Raw genomic sequence first — 22,780 nt, 5'->3', positions numbered from 1 at the left:
CACAGTGTTACCCAACACAGTCATTCCTGTCACTTAGGGACCTCCTTCTTTGGGCACTCATGTTTTCCAAAGCGGACTAGGAAGTTTTCTGTTAAAGGCAGTGTGGCTCTTTCACAGATTGGGGGTGGTTCCGAGTTCAGGACTTTGTCTGTGTCCTAAATTGCTGGTTTATAACTGTGGAGGCAACGAGGAGACCGAGTCCTGGTTTCTGACTCTGAAGCTGAATGAAGCTGGCATGTGGTAAAGCAAAGCACTGTCGGCTCAGATGTGTTTTCTTAACATGGAACCAACTAGCCTTGCACAAATACCGTGGTTTTCTTTCACAACAGCGGAGCGGGGCCAGCCGAGCTGTCAGGCGGGTGAGGCGAGGCCGAGGGCTGTCCGTCACCTCTGCTCCCACACCAGTTCACCTTCAAGCTGGCAGCTGGAAAGGAGGGTGTTCTTGTCCAAATCCTTGTTACCTGTACTTTCCCCCCCTCCTTTTACTTTGTTTTTCTTTCTCTGGCTTGGTTCAAAGCTTTGTGTTTGGACGTGGATGTGGCACTGTTACCCGGCGCGGTTGTGCCACCGAACACCCGCCCCGGCAGCACAGCTTGTGTTGGCAGGAGCTGCTTGGCTGATGGGACTTGATGTTGTTTGGGCAGGCAAATCATAACTAAAGGCAGAAGAATGCCTTTTTTGGGGTGGCTGTATGGCACAGTGGAGATTAGACTCTTCTTCTACCTCCCAGATTGGCAGCTGGTTTTGCTGTTGATGATGGTGGGGAAGGATGTGGGGTGCTATAATTAGTTGTGGGATTTCAGAACTTGGAGAAACCTTCCTTGTGTCCGAAGGAAACAGTCTCACCAGAGCTTTTTTGAATGTAGTCTGGGTGCAGAGAGAGGTTTGCTTTGATGCAGTCATGTAGCCTAATTCTAAAGTCTTGTGAGCAGCTTCTGCCCGTGTGTCACTTTCCTTCCCGTCAGATGTTCAGAATTATTTTATGGGGTGGTCCCTTTGTTTGAGAGATGGCAGCCATTGAGATCAGCTTATATTTTTTTGTCTATCTTGCAGAATGTGAAGTGCCTGAATTGTTATCATGATAAAAATGTTTCTGAATGCAATGAAACTAAGGATTATGTCACTTAGGTTTATATATTTAGGAGTGTATTACAGGGTTCATGTGGTTTCTCTTGCTTCCCTTTGTCTAGTTCCTCCTTTCATCTGTTGCAGTGGATAAAGTTCACTGTTTAATTTTTAATCAAAGTTCTCTAAGGAAAGATGTCTTATCATAGGTTATTTATAAATATATTTTCTATAATAATTTAAATATTAAATAGTGCACGTTTGTTAATACTTTGCTGCAGAAACATACCTGCTCACAGGCTGAGGTTCCAGGTGTTCTAGTGCTAAACCACTTTTGACAGCAGTTGCTCACTCCACAGTTCCTCCAGGGAGGATATTTTTATTTTAATTCCATCAACCAGGTATGGAAGTTAAGTTCTGTTGCAGTTAAGAAAATTTGAGTCTGAAAACTTCTGGTATGTTGTGTCCCCTCACCTAAGATGAAAATTGCTTTTTGAGAGGATGAGATATATTGAAATAGTGATCTTTCCAAAAATGGTGAATTTCAAGAATCAGTTCAGGTTAAACCTAGAAAAACATGTTTAGATCCACTTATTCCTGGTGAATGCAACAAGCTAATTTTAATGACTTTATAGTTGTTTGCCTGAGTTAAAATCTCATTTTGTGTACATCTCTTTGTAGATGTCCACTATAAAAACAAAGCAAAACTTCCACTCAGTTTTTTTTTTTCTCTCCTTGACGTTATCCATATTTTCTGACTCAAATTTCTTCTAATTTTTTACATTATCTTCTTCATGACCAGAACAAATAGTGAAATAACACCAGGGAGCTGGCTACAGTCAGATTAAGTGTTTGTTCTTCATCTGTGCCTTCAGGTAGGGGAGGAGTAGGTATACAAGGTAAAGGATAAAAACAGTGATGAAGACTGAGCTCTCCATCTTGATTTGCCTTCTGGAATAAATCTGTGCTGCTGCAGATCCTAGTGAGGGAAGGTTCCCTGAGTTGGGAGTGCCTAGAGCAGCATCCAGGTTTGATATTGCTGCTTGGTTTGTCCTAGTCCCATCTCCTGTAACTTCCTGCTTCCCCCCAAAGTCTTGCAAAACCCTTCTTGCAACACTCTTCCCCCCAGTTTTGGCTGAGCAGGGGGGTGGAGTAGGTAATCCCTGCTGAGGAGCTGCTGAATGAAAGGTGCCATGGATTTATTTGTCTCACCCTGTTGGACCCACTGCTTTCTCACGGGGGAATTTGTTCGAAATGCATCAGGGTAACCTTTTGCACCCCAGGCTCTCCAGAAGCACCTACCAGAGGGTGAATAGTAATTCTCCTGCTTGCTCTGCCATTCCAGTGCTCTTCTGATGAAAGTGGATATGGTGACAGGAATTGCAGTTGCCAAGCAATAGAACTTAGCAGAGCCTGGCTGGTTAAATACCCGAACTGTTCTGCTCACCAGAATTGCAGCATCGTGCAGTTCACCCACAGTGCATCTAGGCAGTGTCTCAAAACTCTGTATGAGGTTGGAAATCCAATGTCTTGGGCAGTATGTAAATGTAAAACAGACTGTATGGGCTGAAATGTCACCTTCAGTGTAAGTGTGGGGAGTGGCTGGAAGTAAACCACTGTTGGCTCTTCTGTTTTTAACAAGTTATATATATTTAGGTTATTTTTTTAAATTTTTACTGTTTTACAGTAAGGTTCAATCAATTGCTGATGAGAACATCTGCATAGATACGTTGAAAATCCTATACTCAAGCTTTCCTTGTATTTTCAGAGAGATGAAACTCCTGGAGTTCTGGTGGTTGACTGTGCCTAAAGAGCTCTAGTTTCCCATGCTTAGCCTTGTTTATCTGGCAGCTTCTCACCTGTGTGCATTAAGGATGTTTTGTTTGAGGAGGGACTCACCTTGAGTGGAATCACAGAGGTGTTTGGTTCTCTTTTTCCATGGTTATTGTGCTGTGATGCCTCGGAGACAATAAATACCGTGTGAATGCTGCCCTCGTGGAACAAAGGACACTTCCCCTGCTTGGGCTGGGTTTGTGATACTAAAAGCGAGTCAGAAGCATCCAATTCACCAGAAAAGTGAGTTCACATAAGAGCTCCTCCTGGTATAGCTACTTAGGTTTACATTTGCCTTAAATTTTGTTCTGGTGCAAGTGTTTTTGGTTGATAAGGCCTGAACTACGTTACCTTGTCTCTGGCGCCAGCCCACGTGTTTTACCTTGTATTTGGAGAGGAAGGTTCTTTTTTCAGTCTAGTTAGCTCATGGCTGGAAAGCCCCACAGCACCTGCATATATGTAATTTAATACCTTTAAAGCCCTTTTTGGGGATTGCAAGTTGGTCATATTTTAACTGCCTTGAGAAAGCAGGTTACAGCATGACCTATGTGATTTTTAAGCTGTGTAGCTGCCATGTGAAGGGAGGGGTGGGAGAGCTCCCTGTTCTGTTAAATGAAGTTTGATAGCATTAACTTTTTCTTCTGTTCAGTTAGATCATTATTTTTTTTTAGCACCATGTTAAATTTCTATTTTGTTGGAAATAAGGGACTAATGGAAGTCTTAGTTCAGTTTGTTAAAACAGAAACATTGCTGTGGAAGGCCAGAGAATGTGGGATTTCTGTGTTTGATTGCTTAAGAGCTGGTTAGCACAGCATAGTAGGGCCTGTGTTGCATACTGTTAAGAGTAATTGCATCAGACTTGTAATTTTTCTGTGGATCTATGACTCACTATTAAATCCTTTGCTGACCATTATGGATGCAATTGTACGTTATGATATTGTTTTGTCAGTTGGCTTCTAATGAAGCCTGAATGATCTGGCCTGATTATCCAGCCATTTTTGGAAAATAATAATACTAGACAAATTCCCCAAAAGCTTTTAAGGAGTGACAGCTTTCCTAGATTACTGCAGGGTGGCAACCTGGCAGGCAACTAAGGGCATGGTAAAGTCTTCCTAAATGTGAGTTGCTGAGCCCAGCCACATGATGAATTTTCATTCTGAAAGAATTTGGCTGCTTTTCCCAGCTACCTAAGTGTATATCCCATAGGTTTCTGTCAGCCAGTTGCTGAGTCACTTGGATGTGCAGACAACTGTTTTAAAAACAAATAAATAAAATCGTGCACACAACTATTTTTTTTTAAAGGTGGAAAGAACAGTCCCCAGGAGAGACAATTTTTGCTAAGCTCTATTGTCATCACAGATTGTGAAACATAAATTCAGTGTTATAAACAGCTTGTAATTTCAGTCTTCCATTTTTGCTTTAGCAGGCATTAGACTGAAGCTGCTGGCATTGGGTTTAAACATTATTAGCACCATTAAAAAATGTTTCACTCTCATAGTTATTGATCATAATGTGCCACCTACTCACTTGTATGTTACATATTTTGTGTAGAATGGCACGTGCTCATTTTGTGATGCTGTCAGGGAAGTTACAGTGTGGGATAAGATAAAGTGCAGAGGTTTGAAGTCTGTCTCCTATGAGGAGGGGGCTTATCTTTAGTGATTTAGGGATTACCTGCTTTCTTCTGCAGTTTTTGTTGTTGTTGTTTGGCAGTTTTCTCACAAATTCGACCAGGCTGTGACTGTGCAGTGTTGCAGGGAATTATCCTGGAACTGCACTTAGCTGGTGCTTCTGACAGCTTTCCCTTGCCTATAAATGCACAGGACCAGCTCGACAGGGGTTGGAGTGTTCAGCTCCGGACACGGTAAGGTTCAAACAATGGCTTTCAGTGTTTCACACCTACGGGGTGTTAATGGGTGAGGAATTTGCTGGTGAGGTTCATCTTCTAGCTAGCAGAGAATCTTACAGGCATTGCCCATAACCTGGGTGCTACAGATCAGGGTTAAAAGTTTGCTGCTTGTTTTCCTGGCTTTGATAGCTGGGGGTTCTGGGCTGGATGTTATCCTCCCTCCGTTCCTGCCCTGTGCACCCATGAGGATGAGCAGGAATCCGTGCCAGCCGAGCCGCTGAAGTGCTATTTCAGCAGCAGGAGGTAATGGATGTGGCTTCACAGGAACCCCTGAGGGATGTGGTGTATCAGAGCAGCCTTGGTCAGAGAGGATTAATTTGGGGATGACTTGTCATGAGGATGCTTTCACGTGAGCTGGGCTAATTCTAGACCTCCTTGCTCTGGTGAGCTGTGTAGAGAAGGCATCAATCAGTGTTATTAAAGGGATTCAGTTCATTTCGTTGGCTCCATTTTTGCTAAGCTGCTGTTCCTGTTGATATTCAAAGTAAAATGTTGGCAGAGGGAACCCAAGCGACCAAGCGAGATGAGGGACAAAAATGTGATTTATTCTGAAGTTTTATTTATGTAAACTTATGGGGAAGTTGGAGGAAGTTCATGGAAAGCAACAATGCCAGAGATATCTTTAGCCAGTGAGAGCTGAAAATTGCAAGAGCAAAAAGGCAGAGACAGTTTGAGTTTGTGATGTGGGTTGTTGCCCTTTTGTGTGTTATTTTTGTGAGTGTTTTGTTCTGGTCAGCGTGGTAACACAGTGGCCCTTGGATTTGGAATATATAGTTAGTAGAGTGGCAGAAGAGAAGATAAAAGTAGGATGTGTGTGTTTTTCTAAGGGCTGTGGGAGACAAGGAAAATATGTGTGGAGAAGGGGAATCTAGTTGCCTTTTAAAGTATTTGCACCAAATTTAGTTGGCCTATTTTGACACCACTTTTTCCTTCCAAATCTGGGTGAAAATAATTCGGTAAAAGGTTGATAGGAGTGATGAGTAGTATGAGGTAAATTAATGGTAATAGACTATGTTTCTCAGAAATTACAAGCTACATTGCAATATAATCTCCAGTCCCGTGAGTGTTTTGAAGATCATAGTGGTCTGGCTTTGTCCTCCAAAGCTTAACTTGTAATTAAATGAAAAAAACCCCAAGCCCTCCTTCTTGGCCTTAGATATATTATGAAGAATGTTCTCAGGAGTTATATTCAATTGGAAACAGTGGGGTTTTGTTTGGGTTTGAGTATTCCCTTTCATGTTTTGAAAGCCAAAGATGGCAGCGTTGTGCTAGTGCTGGAAATATGGAAGTTGAAATTCAGTTATGGTCTTGCTTAGCAAAATCTAAAATGATTGACATTTTCTGGGTCGTGGGGTGCCTTTTATCTATCCCCTCCCCACCTTGAGAGATGTAGCTTCATGAAATCTTGGTAAATGTAAAGAGGTTTATGTAAAGAGCATATTCAGTGAAGAGAAATAGTTCAGTGGGTAGGGAAGCAGCTTGAATCGTGATGTAGATTTAGTTCCCTCCTTGTTACTGGTTCTGACATCCCAAGAGGTAACACAGAAGCTGGCTTCCCTGGGAAGAGATCTAGTGATTGATGTGACACATACAGGATAGGTGAGCTTAGAGAGTACAGAAATTTTGTGGGAGGTTGTGTAAGTACATTAAAGACACTAAAATATATATCTCATTCATAGTGTCACTACGGAGGCAAAACCAAGAGCTCAGTGGGTGGTGGAATCCTGTGTTAATGTAAAGTGTCATAAGCAATCTCTCCAACCACTGATTTCTGTGAACTCCACATTTAATTTCTTCTTTGCAGAGTATGCAATTAAAGAATCCTGAGACTTCAGTAGTAATTTTTTTTTTCCTTACGTCTGCAAATGGTGCAACTGTACTGAAACTTTTCATGGGCTCGAAGGGAAATTGTGGTTGCTAAGCTGTTCCTTCTCAGACTTTCTAGCTTTGCCTTCCATGTCATTGAAACTACAGGAACTTAAGAAGGCTTAGGCCCAGGCCATGGGCTGCAGTGGCTCTCTGGTCAGTGATGACTGAGTAACACTTAAAAGGATTTTTTTGAGGACTATATGATAGTCCTGATGGCTTCCTTAAAAGATGCATAATTTGTAGGAATAAGAATGAAGAGAGATATTAAGGTCAAGTTATACTTTACCCTGTTTCTAGTCTGTATGGGCATTTAATTTTCAGACTATTCCTTCTGTTTTCACTCATGTGTCCTTCTGCTTCTCTTCTGAGCAATGGCAGTCATATAGGATAGAGGCTCCTTACAAACCTGATGAGTGGCTTTATCCTAAGTTCAGTTTCTTTTTCGTAATATGATTCAACCTTTTTGTGTCTTCAAGGGATTTTTTCAGAGCCCTAAGTTTTTTTCCAGTGCGCCAGACAACCCCTGCATTGAGTTGATCCAGTAGATATAGATAGTAAAAGTGTCAATATGCAGCCTGGGGTACACTACACAGATCTAAATCCACTCGGTGCAATAAACATGTTTTGTTGTTGTGAGAGGGATGGGAACTCTGGAGATGCTTGCCTGAAAAGGGATGTGCTGCATGCTGGGAATCTGGGATGAGGGCAGCTGGACCACAGCCACATTCAGTAGCTGTTTTGGACTCTTTCTTTATAAGGACCTGCCATAGATTAAAACTAAAAAACACATGATGAAAAGGAAGTGGCTCTGTTGGGAATAAATAACAACACTGTTCAGAAGATGTGCTGATCTCCCAGAAAGACCCACAGCTCTGAGCTGACATTACTGAGGGGTGATGTGGTCAGGCCTCTTTCATTAGAGCAGTTTGGGAGAGAGCAATGTTCTGCACTCAGTAGCATCAGCTCTCTGCTGACCAAAGAGCAGCAGTAGCTGTCTGGGAAAGCCAACCTCTTCTTGGAGTGGAGTGTGCTCAGAAAAGCCATTATTGGCAAAGTGAGCTGTGGTGGTGTGAGCAAGCTACTCTCTAAAAGTAGAACCAGCCACAATTGTGTTCTTGTATTAAGTCTTGTAGTTCTTTCTTTGTGTGGGAATTCATCCAGTGCTGATGGTAACACACTGTGCTTGTTACCAGCTGTAGAGAATTTCAGGGTAGATGAGAAGTTGAGCAACCTCATGCCCTCCCTTAAAAAAGAGCCCTTTGGAACTTTGTGGATCACAGACTTGGCCCTCAGAATGGGTGTTACAACCCCTGGACAGGAAAACAATATGGAATTAAAACAATTTCTGCACCTTTAGTGCTTGTTACAGCAACCAGTGTCAAGAGATGCTCTTTGTAAAATGGAAACACTGAAGGTATCCTCATTTGCATCTCTACTGTGAAGTAAAGGAAACTTCTCACAGGAGCAAAGTCAGAAGGGGGAAAACAAAGGGAAATCAGAAAAAAAAGCAAGTGTGAGCTGATATCGAGGTTGCTGGTGAGATGCTCATGGCAGGCTGTCTATCCTCATTCTTGTTTCAGAGATGTAAAGGACTGCTCAGGCTGAACAAGTCTCTGTTGCTAGGGAAAGCCTGACCCGGCTGGGGTAGACTTGTGTTGAAAAGGCTTTAGGATTGTGAAAGGGATGTGCTGGATTGACTCAGAGCTGCCTTGGTGCTGCTTTGTCTGAGACCTTTTGGTGTTGAGAGAGCTGGGTAGTGGTGGTTGCTCCATCTTTAACTTCTGGCTAGTTGAGAGGATATTGAGACTGTGCAGTGTAGCCTTCTAGTGTCATCCAAAAAAGTAAAGGGTCAGAGGCAAGGCTTAAAATGTCAAGAAGTGTGTCTTTTTCAAGAAAAACATATGTAGCTGTGTTTCATTAGAACTTCTAAATGGAGCAACCTGGAGGAATGCAAAACTTGTAACTACATGAAATTGCTTCTTGTAGGAGATGAATCCTTCTCTTACTAAAACCAGTGAACGTGTGAGCTGTCAGTGCTGCCCACGAACACCTTGGTATTGATAGTGAATTAGCTGTGATGAATTTATGTCCAGCTGGATATAGCAAGCAGAAGTTGTAGTGTTGGGTGAATGCTGAACAGAAAGCCCTCTGCTGCTTTGTCTGTGCTAGCACGAGATTTTGCAGAAAGAAGGGAAGGGTTCCTTCCAAACACTGAAGGGCACCAGCCAAGTCCTTTCAGGAGTCACCAGTGACCTGAAGTAACTGGTGGATATAGGAAGAGCTGCTGTGTGGAGTAAATGACTGTTTGTAAATAGATGGTGATGAGATAGCAGGTGTTTCTCAAGGTGACAAGGCAGCTCTGCGTGTCAAAATGGTTTTAATGATCCAAGTGAGCTTTGGCAAATCATAGTTAAGGTCGAGAGGAATCTGCTGGATTGCTACAGTCTGTGACACAGCTTGTTTGGAGCCTGCCCAGCCTGTCCTCAGCAGTGGTGCTGTGTGTGTGTGTGTGTTCACAGCCCCAGCTCTGCTCCCAGCCAGGGCACCACATACACAGAGACTTGCCAGGAGGCTCTGCCAGATCAAGGAGCATTAATTACTCTTGTCGTATGAACCTGTTACGCGCAATCACTTTTCCTGGTAGTTCATTGACCCCATCTCAGTTACATGAGCAGGCTTGGATCTGTCCTCTGACTAGGAGTGGGCTGCAGATCGTCTGGATGATTGGGGTGTGGAGGGGGTATTTCTATTGCCTTTGGAAGTTTATATACCCTGCAGTTTCCCCATGGGATGCTTCCAGAAAAAAAGCACAACAGGGCTTCTTGTTGGATACCAGGTAGAGCTCAGGACTTTTGGACTAAAGAGCTGTTTCCAGGGAGGCATTTGTGTTTGTCTGGGTACAGACTGCATTGCTTCACTTTGGTATTTTACCATATTGGGGAGTTATCTTTTAAACAAATAAATACATTTGTCTTTACAGAACAAATTTCTGACTCTGAATTAGGTACTTGGTTTAGGCCGAGTCTGATAAATGATAGGCAGTTTAAGGAAAGGCTTGGAAATCTGTAGGCAGCTGAATGAAAACAGCATGAATCTGACTATTGGTAATTATCCTGGGTGTTTATAATCTACCCAGAAGTAGCGGGGCTGGGTAATAAACAGCTGTTGCATTTTTATGTTCTGTTAGTGAGCAAAATAAATACATAATAGTTAATTTCCAGTTATGAATTAAATGTAAAACAAAGGCAAGTTATCCTAGTCATATTAAGAAAGTTCTCTAAACTGGAATATCCAAAACTGTTAAATGGAGTATAAATGCTCTAAAGAGCGTTTTCTGTGCACTTCATTGTGTCTGACAGACCAGTTTATACTGTGAGTCCATATACGCTTTCTCTCAAATGGCATCCAAAGAAAACACAGCACAGCCAGATGGAAATTGGAGTTGACTTTGAGCTCTGATTAATTTGTTTTTCATATAATCCTTTTCAGGGCAGAGAGAAAAACGTGAGAAAAAGATGATGTATTGTGGTATAATTAGCTCTGGTGAACAATGTGAACTTAACAGAAATTTCTTTTTAAAAATATCTAGTTTATTGCAAACTGATTTTTCCAACTGTCAGGATGGCCCAAGATGCTTGTCCTATTTCACATTTGTGTCTCTGCAGTTCTCATTATATGTGTAAAGTTCTGCAAAACATAACTCACTAGATGAACTAATAAGTTCTTAAATCAGCAATGTCAACAGCCATTCATCTGTGATCAATTTCTAATGTGGGACCCCACTGGACTTCATCCTTTTCCATACTTGAGGGGATGATGTTTCACAACTGAGGCAAGTGAGCGCATGCTTTTGCCATAAAGCTCTAGAAATTTCATTGATTTATAAAAGCATTAAATATCTAAAATTAAGTAACTTTTGAGTTGAAACAAACATAAAGCTAAAAGCAATATGGCTTTGAAAGCCCAGCCTCAAACAGAGACATGAACAGATATATAATGCTTTAGTTAACGGTTGCTGCCATTTCTCTTACAAATTGTTCTTTAGGGTATTGTAACTCAGCTGTTTTTAAACCCATCACTCTGGAACCTTGCCTGCAAAATGTCAGCGCAAGTGCAAATTTTATTTCTTTAACAAAATAAAGGGCTTGGAGCAGTTAGGCTTTCTAAACTTTTATGGCAGGAAAATAAATTCCACTACTTTTGCTTTGCCATAGCAGGAGCCATAGTGTTCACCTTGGCCTGCCAGCAGGCAGAGATGGAAGCCAAAAGGGTTTAATGGGGGACACTGTGTGTGTTTTAACTTGCCTTTCCAAAAGAAGAGAAGCCCACTGTCAGAGTGTAAATACCCTTTGGGCAGAGGGCACAGAACCTAGGGTCGATGGAGGGTTCGTGGCTTTAGAAGATGATTTCTGAAGTTGAAAGCAAGATGTGGGTACCAGCTCATTAAAGGAATTTAATAAGGCTCGAGGTTGTTTTTCCTAGAGGCTCAGGGGAGAACCCCTCACTTCTTCTGCACTAACCACTGCATCTCTCACCAGTTCTATGCCTTGGTGTTCTTTAATGTTCTCCCTCTTCTATCTGGCTTCTAAAGCTGAGTAATGCCAACCCATTCAGCCTTTTTAATGTTTTCCTGAAGTTCAAGCCTTGACACATATTCCAGCAGTAGAGTCCAATTTTTCTGAAATCAATATGTACAAAAATGGAGATTTCCTGTCGCAGCACTCATGAGGACCAAGCGTTCCTGGTGGTACATTAGTCTTGGTGTTTATAAATTTTTTTGAAGGTCTAGGGAATGAAATTTCTTGCACATAGCTACTTGAGTGCAGCAAGTCACATTTAATAGCCTTTGCTTTCAGCTTGAATCTTTACAGAAGGAAGATTAGGTAATAGTTTGTGTAGAAACATCTGTTTCCTAACAAAGATCTCAGCCTATTTTATTTTTTATGCTGTCCCTCTAACCAGAAAGTCCTTTAGTCTTTTAAAGACTTAGAAGTCTTTAAGTCCTTGTTGGGTATTAGAGTTGCTGTGGTTTTAGCATGCTCATGCTCTGGATCCTTTGTTAGCTTAAGTTATTAGCCTTAGATAAGTGTTGTGGGATGGAAGGACTGCTTTCTATTGTCAGCGCAATTTCTGAATCTCTGGACAATTTGTCTGGGTTAGAATTTAAGTTTTTTTGGCTCCAGTGCTTATTTAGACCTTTCCCTTGTCTGAGGAAAAGATGTTTTTAAAATAATTAAGCCTAGCATGCATTAAAAGAGAACCTTTCCACAAAATTGAATTGCTTGGTGTTTATTTGAATTTTGGGTTGCTTAAATAAATAGGCATTTTGCTTTGTTTGCTTACAAGCAACTTAGTATCTCTAATGGGGAATCTTTTTTCCATATTTTCCAAAGAAGACCAGCTCTGAGGGTTTTGAAGAACAACAGCCCTCTACACTCTGTAGTTCTTTGTTTTACATCCAAGTGGATTGTATGTGTCTAAATATTACATTGTTAACACACATGTCTTCCAGCCCCTTTAATGTTGTTATTGTGATGTGTCTCTAATATGGAAAAACTTAATACATAGATTTATTGGGGAATAATCCTTTTGGTCATTGTTTTCTTGAGAGTTCATAGAGTTCAGTCTGCTGTTTTCAAGGAAAGATTCTTCACTGTGATGCTCCATGTTCTTGTAAATAAATTTATCCTGTGTTTCTTAGAACTCAAGAGACTTTTTTATGTCTTGGTGCCAAAATTAGTGAAACTTGGTTTACTGGAACATGCAAACAGGAATTCAGTGCTGTATGTCCAAGCACTTTGTTTTCTTCCCAGTCACAGAGCAGGAAGTGCTGACCAGCTTTCCGTGGATTTAGTGTTGTTGCTGACCTACTGCAAGACTAGTATTCCAAGAATTAGGGCTTGTTTGGCGTGTGACCCTGGAAAGAAAGAGTGATTTGAGGCTGAAGTTGTAATTTTCTGGGAAATGCCCTCTTTGTGTGCGTGTGTTTTAAGTGGGGCGGGGAGTGAATTAGTAACGTACTGACCAGTGGATCTCTTTCTGTTTTACCTGACTGATTTGAAGTGAAGTGGCTCAAGCCCTGCTCTGGGTCCACATTCATGTTCTAATTTGAAGCAGGGTGTGCAGATGCATTTGGTTTATCTCTGTATTCCTCAGTGCAATGCAGCTCTTGTCATCAGCAGTAATAAACCAACATTTCTCTGTGTGCTGCAGAGTATAGGGAGAGCTGCCATCCCCGTGGTGCTCCTGGTAGTGCTTAGTCTGGTAGGTTAAATGAAATGAAGGTTCCATGTAGGTGTCAATCAAGCACTCATTTTCTATTTTAACACTGCAACCCAATTAGAAGTTAGAAATCTTATGGCCATCAGAATATCCTTCTTGCGTCCCAGTTTCAAAAGGTTTAATGCCTTATTTACTAACTTTTCTTCCTCCTTTTGCATTTCAGTTTGCGGGCCAAATGTTGACATTCGCAATGACATCCACGAGCTGAAGCGCCTGGAGAACTGCACGGTGATCGAGGGATTCCTGCAGATCCTGCTCATCTCCAAAGCAGAGGATTACCGCAACTTCCGCTTCCCAAAGCTCACTGTCATCACTGACTACTTGCTGCTGTTCCGTGTGGCAGGCTTGGAAAGCCTCAGTGATCTCTTCCCCAACCTCACGGTCATTCGTGGCAGGAACCTCTTCTACAACTATGCCTTGGTTATCTTTGAAATGACAAATCTTAAAGAGATCGGGCTTCACAACTTGAGGAACATCACCCGCGGGGCCATCCGGATTGAGAAGAACTCTGACCTGTGTTACCTCTCCACAGTGGACTGGTCTCTCATCCTAGATGCAGTGTCCAACAACTACATCGTTGGGAATAAACCTCCAAAGGAATGTGGGGACTTGTGTCCGGGAACAATGGAAGAGAAGCCATTGTGTGAGAAGACATCTATTAACAATGAGTACAACTACCGCTGCTGGACCACCAACCACTGCCAGAAAAGTAAGATTTAAGGAGATATCCTGTTTTTGTTACCTCTTTTGGAAGTAAATGTTTTGTTTTGTGGTTTTATTTTAAGCTCTTCAGCAACTGAAACTTTTATTCTAGTCGTGTATAGTTAGCATGAGTTACCCAGTTGCCACACAAAGAGATTCTTCCCCAGTCAGTGAAGGTTTGTCTCACTTAAATTAAAAAGAGAAAACAACAAATCAGCAACTGTAACCCCAACAAACTCCCTGAGTTACTTCCTCATGGAGAATGTGGAAAGTGTAAGTAAGGAACCAATGCCATTGTAGCAAAGCTGGAGGCAGCTTTACCTGCCTTGGGGACTTTGGCAGGAGGTGGCCATCGAGTGGCATCTCCTCCTGCTGAAGTGACGTTCCGTGTGTGCCAGAGCCATTGCCGTGCGTGCTGAAGCTGTTAACTGGACTTTGTTTTTTGCTTCTCTTGGCATGCACCTCCAGACATTCCTGTAATGGTAAATCCTGTACGTAAGGACTTGTTTACTGACATTAATTTTCACAGTACAGTCTGTAGAGTTAGAGTCCATGAATATCTTGACTCCCAGTGAAGTTACTTTGCCTGTTTTGTTCTTATCTGGCAGGTTTATGTCTTTCTGATAGCAAGTATTAGCAAAAACAAAACCTGATCTCTTCTCACTTTTTAAAAATAGAGTAAACAAACTCATAGTTTACTCAGGTAACATGATTACATGGCAGGCTTTTTGAGTTCATCCTGTAACTTTACGAAAGCTGAGCCCTGCAGTATCAGTAGGGCTTAATTACAAAGTCGTCACTGGGAGGAACAGTTCCTAAATTCCTCATGCAGTCTTGACCAAAGCTGCCATAATGGTAGGAAACACCACAGTGTGAGAGAAATCAGGACTATATTCGGGTTACCTTCATCTGGGGATGTGATGTTTTTCTAAAGTGGCTTGTCAGTTGCTTGTGGAGTCCTCCTGTTCAATTAGAAGTGCAATTAAAGTAGCTCGTGGGGCAGTTTCAGTCAACACATGCCAAAAATACCTCTGCAAAAAGGCATTTGGAGTATGTGCTTTTATCAATACTTACAGGAAATAAAGTTCGTTATTTTAAACAAAGCAAAGAAACCCCCTCGGCCTGTTACTGGGAGACTTTGTGCTTTGCCCAGGGTGAGGGGAGTGTTTCTATGAGACCTGAGGCCAAATTTATGTCTTCATTAACAGAGTGTAACTCTGATGTCTACAGAGGGTGACCAAGGTGACTCCTGTGCGACCTCATTGCCCTCAGTGGTTTGAATGGATGTAACGAGAGTGTATTTAATGAGATATAATGACTTACTTGCTTTCTGTTGAGTGCTTTGCCTATTTGGAGTAGACAAAAGTAACGTGCAAAAAAAACTTTTTTGGCATCTGAGTGACTGTTAAAATAATTTGGATCCCAAATACACATGAGAAGAAACTTGTTTAAATAAAATGAGGTCATAGACTGTGATAGCAGGACTTTGAAGGCAGGGGTGTAGGTAATGGGTTTTTTTTCCATATATGCTTTCATCTCCTTTCATGGGAGATTGTGAAGAAGAAAGCAAGTATTGGAAAAGAGCCTTGAAAGGCTCGTTAAGAGCGTTACAGTGTGGAAAAACAGTTTGGTTTAGAGTATCTTAGGATGTATGGCATATAAAGAAATTATCAAGTTCTCATCAATAAGCAGAGTGAGAAATTTGGACCTGTTCTAATCTGCTTGTTGTGATAAGCGACAGACTTGAAGGAAGATGACTTTAAATTTGTAGGCCATTCATGTAAAAAGAAAACAACCCCAAAGCACTCCTGCTCTGAAGAAAAACAAGGGAGGGATAAAAGTGTAGCTGTTCCAAAGGAAGCTTTTTGTCTCCCCTGCTAGATTGCTTGGGCACTTTGGCAATGAACTCCTGATCAGGAGAGGACTCTTGCAGTACAGACTCACACAAGACATGAAAAAGAACAGAAGGAAGGACTTTCCAGTTACTGAGTGGTTCAGACAGCGTTTTCCTACCGGCCGAGATACGACACCTATGTTATTTTCCAGGGAATATTTTTCTAGTGCAGTATCTAATTTAACCCTGACATTCTCCTTGTGCGTCACAGCAATGTCAAGCTGAAAATGCTCTCTATCATTCAGGGTTCCTTTGTGCCTTTTTATTTTTCTTTGCTCTGGCTCTGTGGAGGAGTGTGTATTAAATCTCTCTTGTCCTTGTTTAGGTTTTACGCTGAAAGATCTGAAGTTGGTGGGTAAATGTTGTGTGGGAACACTTGGTACTTTAAGTAGCCCGGCTTCTGTTTAGTTTTGCCATTGAGTGGAAGTTTTTTTTTTTCCTTCTTTTTCTTGCCCACAAACAAAGGAAGAAGCTTGTGCTTCCTTCAATATAACTTGTGCAGGAACAATGCTGAGGGAGGAGGGAGGGAAGGATATGCTGTGTCTGACTTAGAATAATCCATGGACACTTCTATAAAAGAGCAAGCTACAAAGAAACTGTAACTTCTAAGTTTTTCTGGGTATTTTTAAGGCTCAGTGTAAAGCGTCAGCAGCTCTCCTGCCAGTTTGGTTGCCCTGGTTTCTGTGTAGTGTACATTCCTTTACCTTCAAGTGCCCCAAGGCAGCAGCAGTGCTAGTTTGCTCTCTTTGGAGCTGCAGCATGTTGTGTTGGGCTTGGCAGGCTCTCTTCTCTCCGACTTGCACCTACTTTTATGTTGGTGTATTAAATGCCAGCTGTGCCTCACTGGGGTTGCGAGGCCACATAGAAGAATCCCTCAAGATAAAAGGGGAGTACTGAAGTTGTTTGTTTACATCAGTGCTTTGGGGCAGAGGTAGAGATGGAAAAGATAAAAACTGAGTGTCCAGACAGACAAATGAGACTATGGCCTTTTATGTTTTTCTTTTTTTTTTTTTCTGGCAGTTGTGACTGCTGGAAAGGTTTATGGAAGCTGCCTGCATCTCACTCAGCAACTGATGTGAGAACCAGAAAAACTGTTCCTGCTGTACCCCTTGCAAGACTTGTGTCTGATGACACACTAGCTCTCCCAGTCCAGTGGTCTGCTGTAAAGAAAACTTTGGTTGTTTTCTGTATTCCTCTTGCTGATGATTAACTTTTGAGGTCTGCTGCCTTAGTCACTAGGCCTTTCCAAGCCTGCAGAAACCAAATGAAAATTACACCCTTGAAAGGCTGCCTGGAAGTTCAGGATCCCTTGCCTACCATAACCTTTGTGCTCTTTTTCAAGCAAGTCCACCAAGTGCTTCCTAAGACACTTTTGCTGTTGCTTGGGCTGTAAGAAATGAGCTGGGCAAACTATTTGGGAAAGTAATAGCAAAACTAGCAGTGATCTGTATGTAAGACCTGTGGTGCCCTGTTGGGTTTTTCCCCCATCTGAATTATTTGTCTTCTTTCCCCCAGTTAAGCTGGAGATGCTCAGTGTCAAATACTTGCTGAAACATTGCCTGCTCAGGAAAGAATGGGTCTGGTTATGGGAGAGACAGGCTGTTACCTCTGTGAGGAAAGGGCTGCTTGGCTTCAGCTGCTGCTTCTGTGGGTCAGGATGAGAGCACTGCCTAGGTCCCCCCTTGTGAGAGAGCAAATTAGAGCTCCCAGATTTCCCAAAGGGGGTGGAATAGCCAAGCTTCCCATAAAAACAGTGGCAGGGAGTATCTGAAGTGTGTGTGTGAGCTTTAAGATTAGAGTTTAGGCATTAAACAAAGGATGTGTAAGCTGGCATTGTAGAGAGGACATGGATGAGGGCTGGGAGCATTAAGCACTTGGTTGAAGAGATTAATTTGACATGAAACAATAGCTCATGTACACCTCACTGTACAGTACAACAGGAGAAAACTTTGTGCTTCTGAATGTGTGAAACTGAGGACCATGGAAAAGGCATGTGAGGATTTGGAGGCCGATGAAGCAGATGGCAGCTAAGCACAAAATGTTTTTAATGAAAATGTATCCTTATTCATTTTTGAATTAGTTTGACAATGGCCCGAGAAGATACGGTGTATGAGGAGCAGGAGGGAGAGAATGACAGTGAGTGGGAAGAGTGGTCCATATGTGCCTTCTACTAAAATGTTTAAACATATGGAGACACTAACATGATGTATTCTCACAAATATTCGGAATCTGCTCCTGTTTGTTTACACGGAGCTCAGAAGATAATGCAGTTGAGTGGTGTCGTTTGACATGGCTCCATTGACTTGTGCAGTGCTTACAGTGTGCACCAGCTGGGAATCTGCTCCCTGTTGATTCAGCAGAGTAGTGCTGAAAAACATGTGCTGCACTTTTTTCCCCCCTCCTTTCTCTTCTTGTCTTCTCCTCTCTGAGGAGTATTCACTGTATTCCTCTGTCTTTTAGAAATAGTGAACACACACGAACAGTGTAGGCAGCAAGAGAGGGGAAGAAGTTGGGAGCCAGAGATGATTAATCAAATTCTTCTTATTTTGCTTGAAATTATGCCTGCATGTTTTTTTTTTCTGTTTGCTGTGGCTTTTTTTTCCTCCTTAGACACTGAAATATAGTAGATATTATATATGTCAGCAGAGGACAACATGCTTTTAAGTTTTACTCTTTCAGCAAGCAAATTAGATGTGGTATGATGCTAAGTGCTGGTCTGTGTAACACTAATCCTACCTTTGTTGGTTTAAAAAAATTAGGTGTCATATAAACCTGACCATATTTTGAAATGGACAGGTTGTTTGTTGGTTGTGTTTGGTTGGTATGCAAACTCTCCAGCAAATAAACATCTTCTGAAAGGAATTAACAGACAAAAAGATAATAATTGTAAAAGGCACAGTTGGTGTCACCGAGTTAGAAAAATCTGGACTATGTTAAAAAAAATTGTTAGTGTTTTCCTTCTGAATGAAGTTTTTTGCTGACTTTTGCTCCCCTCCTGAGAAGTTTGCTCTCCAGCCAGAGGTTTCCCAGAATTTTTATTATGGCTGTGAGAGCATATTTAATTAGTAAGCTGGAATGGCCGCAGAGCAGTTTAGGCCAATCTGCAGTTAATTACTGTAGCAGTGGTTTATATTCTGAGAAAAGGGCTAAAATTAAACAAATGTATACTTGCCATTTTTCTTTGTTCTATTATAAAAATGCCATAACCTGGGAAGAATCTTGCAGCCTGCACCAGCCACCTAAAACTATGTGATAATGTTAAGTACTCATCATGGCTTCCTAGTTTCTTTTGGCAAAAGGATTTGTAGAGGACTGTTTGTTTTGAGAGATCTTTAAATTTGGGAGTTTCATTTTCCAGTATGAAAAGATGATGCAGTGAGCTCAGTCCATTTACGTGTTCAAAAAAAAAAAGAAAGTAACTTTTAAAAGTACTTTAAAAAGATTTGGAACTTTCCCCCATGTTTTGGAATAAAGAATGAAAAAAAGTTGGAAGTTTTTGGAAATACCCTGTGTCTTTTCTACTCACATATACACACTGATCTTCTGAAGACATGACATTTTACACTTGCTTCAACTTGCTTTGTCTTTGTCAGTCCAGAGGTGTGTTTATGGTCACCAGGTGATGTGCAGCTGCATTTAAGTGGCCATCCATGCTGTTGGAGAAATTTATTTTCCTTTGTGTTATTTGAGATGATGGGAAGGGATAATCCATGTACTGTAGAATGAGACAGTAAATGAGGCCATGATTTCAGCGGCACTACAATTAGCTTTGGTGGCGGGGTGATTAAATGGATGGGCCCAGTTACTCTGAGTAGTACAAACTGTTTGACATAGAGACCATTCTGATGGATTTACTTGACTTGTCTTGTGCCAAGAAACTGTTTCACTGTCAGAAAAAAGCGCTGTAGAAGTGCAGTTGGGAGGTCACTGATAGGAAATAGTAATTCCTTGGTTTTCTGGGTTGTGTTTGTGTTCATTCCTCAGTTGAGTTTCTCTGGCGCTGCGTGGTAAAGGCTGGGGAGGAAAACAGTGCCAGTTTGTCCTTACAGGAGGATACAAAAGCATCACCAGGTTGCACACTGTGTGCCTGACAACCTGCTAATGGGGAGTGCTTGAAAAGAAGTCCTGGTCTAACCTCAGGTTATGTGGAAGCTCATGGGAGAAGGGAATGACTCTGCAGCCCAAGGGACCTGAGGCTGTGGAGCAGAGGGGGAGAGGGAAATGATGGCTGCAATCACATTCAGTGAGGATTTCTAAGATTATGTTTATTTATTTTGAACTTAAAAAGAATAAAAGGAAGTGCTTTAAAACTTCAGTCACATCCTAAATTTACTTTTAGAGGTACTGTGTGTTAGTGATGTTTCAGAAATTTGTTAATCTGGTGCTAGCTTGGATTGGAAATGGAATGCTTTTGGTTTTACTTGCAGCACTCTGCTGTTCTTAATGGTTTGTTTTCATCCTGGAGCAGACTGAGAGTGATGCCCTGTTTAGAGAATTTTTTGATTTACTTCCCTGTGCAGCAGTGCCATGCTAAATCTACGCAATTAAATACAAATCTAAACTTGAACCAAATCTTTCATTAACGTGCTTAACGTGGATTTGCAGGCCCTATTGATATACATTAGACAAATGTTTGTTAATAGAATAGACAATTGTATTGGATACTTAATTAGATGTAATGTAAGGCTTTAATTTTATGATGCATTTGCAAAACAACTGGGAGCTGGGAACAGCTAGCAGTGTTATAGGGAAAATGTCAAGGAAATGTCAAGTGTAAAACTAAAAGAAAGCTGTGTTTTTGCTGTGTTCTTGCAGATGTCACAGGGACAAGGCAAACTCAGCCTGGCTTAGCATTTTCTGCAGTTCTCTGTGGCTCTTATCCATGCAATGAGTCCAGCTTGGAGTGGGTTGGGAGTTTTCCTAGGGATTTCAGTTTTGGCAGGTAATGCTTGTAAAGATGTCAGACAAGGGGTGAACTTGAGCTGCAGTCCCCTTATCTTGGTGGGGGGCCCTAAAGTGATCTGTCCTCCACCTGTCCAGTTGTCCCATTTTAATGGAATGTTTAGAAATAGGTCTCTTGTGATGGCTGATCTGCAATTAAATTTGACATGGACTGAAGGAAAGGGAAACTTAGGCTCAATCCTGGATAGGAATCATGTTCCCTAAAAATTTTGCATAGGAGGAGCCATTTTCCTATTTGTTCTTCCCCAGCACACATGAATGTAGGAATTAATAGTCCTTAAACATTTTTCTAAATCGTTTTTATGTGGCAAACAAGTTTTTCAGTGTTTAACAGTCCTGAAGAAGCCTTTGTTTAGCCTTTTCCCCCACTAATAGTGGGATTTCCTTCTCCAGTCTGTCTGTGAGAATTAACTTCTAATAAAAAGATGCTCGGATAATGATATGTTAATACAGATTGTTGAATTGCCATTTTTCTTCTGAGGTGAACTCAGCCTGGTTCAGTTGTCGACTGTCTCTTCCTCCCCCTCCTTTTGAGCGTTGGGAATGGAATGTGCATGTGCTATCAGGCGAACGCTAAAAATGATTTAGCAACGAGTTTGCCCACCATAGAATGGGAGAGTCTGAGGTGCCCCGGAGCCTGGCTTTTTAAAGCTGGAAACCATGTGCCATTCTCTCCATATTTTTTTGTTTACTGTTTCTTGCTGGGCAAAGTGAACGTGTAGTTACCTGCCCAAAGCACGGTTCTGTATGCCCGGGCTAATTATTAAATGTATTTCTGTAGCCCTTGACAGTGTAGGCGAGAATGAATTCAGCACATGACTCTTGGGAAAGGCTGGTGTTTTATTTGGAATTTGGTTGCTGAGAGGGATTTGAGGGGCAGCTCAAAAGTTCTCAGTTGTTGCTAGTTAAAAGTTCAACTTATGCTCTGAGGTGGATCAGACTTCTGCTTTGTACACCAAGTGTGACTCTCCTGATGTGCTTTTTCCTGGTCCCAGCATATTGGGTTTATAGGCACTTAACTGTTCCCCCCTTAATGAACTCTGCTACATGGCTGTCCAGGCTCAACTTCCCCCATTAGTGGCTTCTCTAACTTTTCAATCCATTATGGGGTCAATTTGTCTTAATTTGTTTTTTTTTATTAATTATTTTTTCCAGTTGATGTGTGAGGGATATAGATGGATGATTAAAGGTTATGGTTTTGGGAAATGATGCCATTTGGGAAGCATGTTTGAAGTGTTGGGCGCGCAGAGAAAGTCTTTTATATCAACGCAGGCCTTGGGAGGAGGAGATGTTTTTCTATGTATAGAAACTTCAAACTTCCCGTGTAGGATAGCAAGGGAAGGTTGCAGGGGGGTTGCCTGTCTCTTTAAGTGGGTTTATAATTGGCTAGGAATTTTTGTCAGCTTAGTCACTGCAGCATTCAGCGGATGAGGGAAAAAAACCACAGGCCCCAACCGTTAGGGCCGTGGATAGGCTCTGTCATCCCAAAGGAATGCATGTGAACAAAACACTTTGTGCGGTGCAACCGTTGGCCTAAACAGTATTGCATTCTTAAAGCAGGCTCTGAGTCACATGGAGCAGATGGATTGTTTCACTAAAATGGAAGTTATGTATCACTGAATGCTCCGATCGAGCTTTCAAGTGTGGTTCCAATAGGTCAGGGTGATGAAGGGGTGTAAAGGAAAAAAAAAAATTAAATGCAGCTCCTTCTTGTGTGGTTGAAATAGTTTCTGTGGTGTTGAAAAGGTAAGAAAAGTGTTTCACTTTGTTAATTACTGGGCTGGCACACCGGCCTCAAAAGTTTCTCCTTAGATTTCAGACAAGCGTGGTCTTAATTCTGAGGCACTTTTTTTTCATGCTACCCAAACTAATCCAAAGAAACCCCTGTTTTGAGTGGGACAAGGAGAGGAGAAAAGCCCCACTCTAAGCCCCAAACCTGTTGGCTCTTCTCCCAGTGCAAGCAGCTGCTCTGCTCTTCCCGTCCCTGCCAGCCTTTTGCCCCAAAATCTTTCTGGAATCTAGAGCCTGGAGTGGTTCTCTCTAGAGCCTGGAGTATATTGATCAGTGAGGGAGTAGCTCTGTCTCTGAGGATGCCCTATCCCTCTATTTGGTTTTATCTCTTCCCTTTGAGGGATTGGAAAGGATCTGATAGGAGCATTTCCAGTCTCCAGCCTTCAAAGCATGCAGGGGAGGAGCTGGGACTTCTGGCTAAACAAATTCAGAGCTGTCAAGTGGGGTGTTTTTTTCTATTTTTTCCCTTCCCA

The 22,780-nt window shown here is 41.8% G+C and overlaps 1 protein-coding gene across 2 annotated transcripts in view; it reads left to right on the top strand.

Annotated features, from left to right (window-relative positions):
• Positions 1-22,780, top strand: part of IGF1R (insulin like growth factor 1 receptor) — a 169,362-nt gene that overhangs the window by 16,618 nt on the left and 129,964 nt on the right. For both annotated transcript variants that reach the window (XM_038147016.1, XM_038147017.1), the window contains exon 2: positions 13,122-13,667. In XM_038147016.1, coding sequence (XP_038002944.1) covers positions 13,122-13,667 — 546 coding nt within the window. The remainder of the gene's footprint in view (positions 1-13,121; positions 13,668-22,780) is intronic.

Source organism: Motacilla alba, chromosome 10 (genome assembly GCF_015832195.1).
Source record: "Motacilla alba alba isolate MOTALB_02 chromosome 10, Motacilla_alba_V1.0_pri, whole genome shotgun sequence".
NCBI lineage: Eukaryota > Metazoa > Chordata > Aves > Passeriformes > Motacillidae > Motacilla > Motacilla alba.
This window is presented reverse-complemented; position numbering and strand designations above follow the sequence as displayed.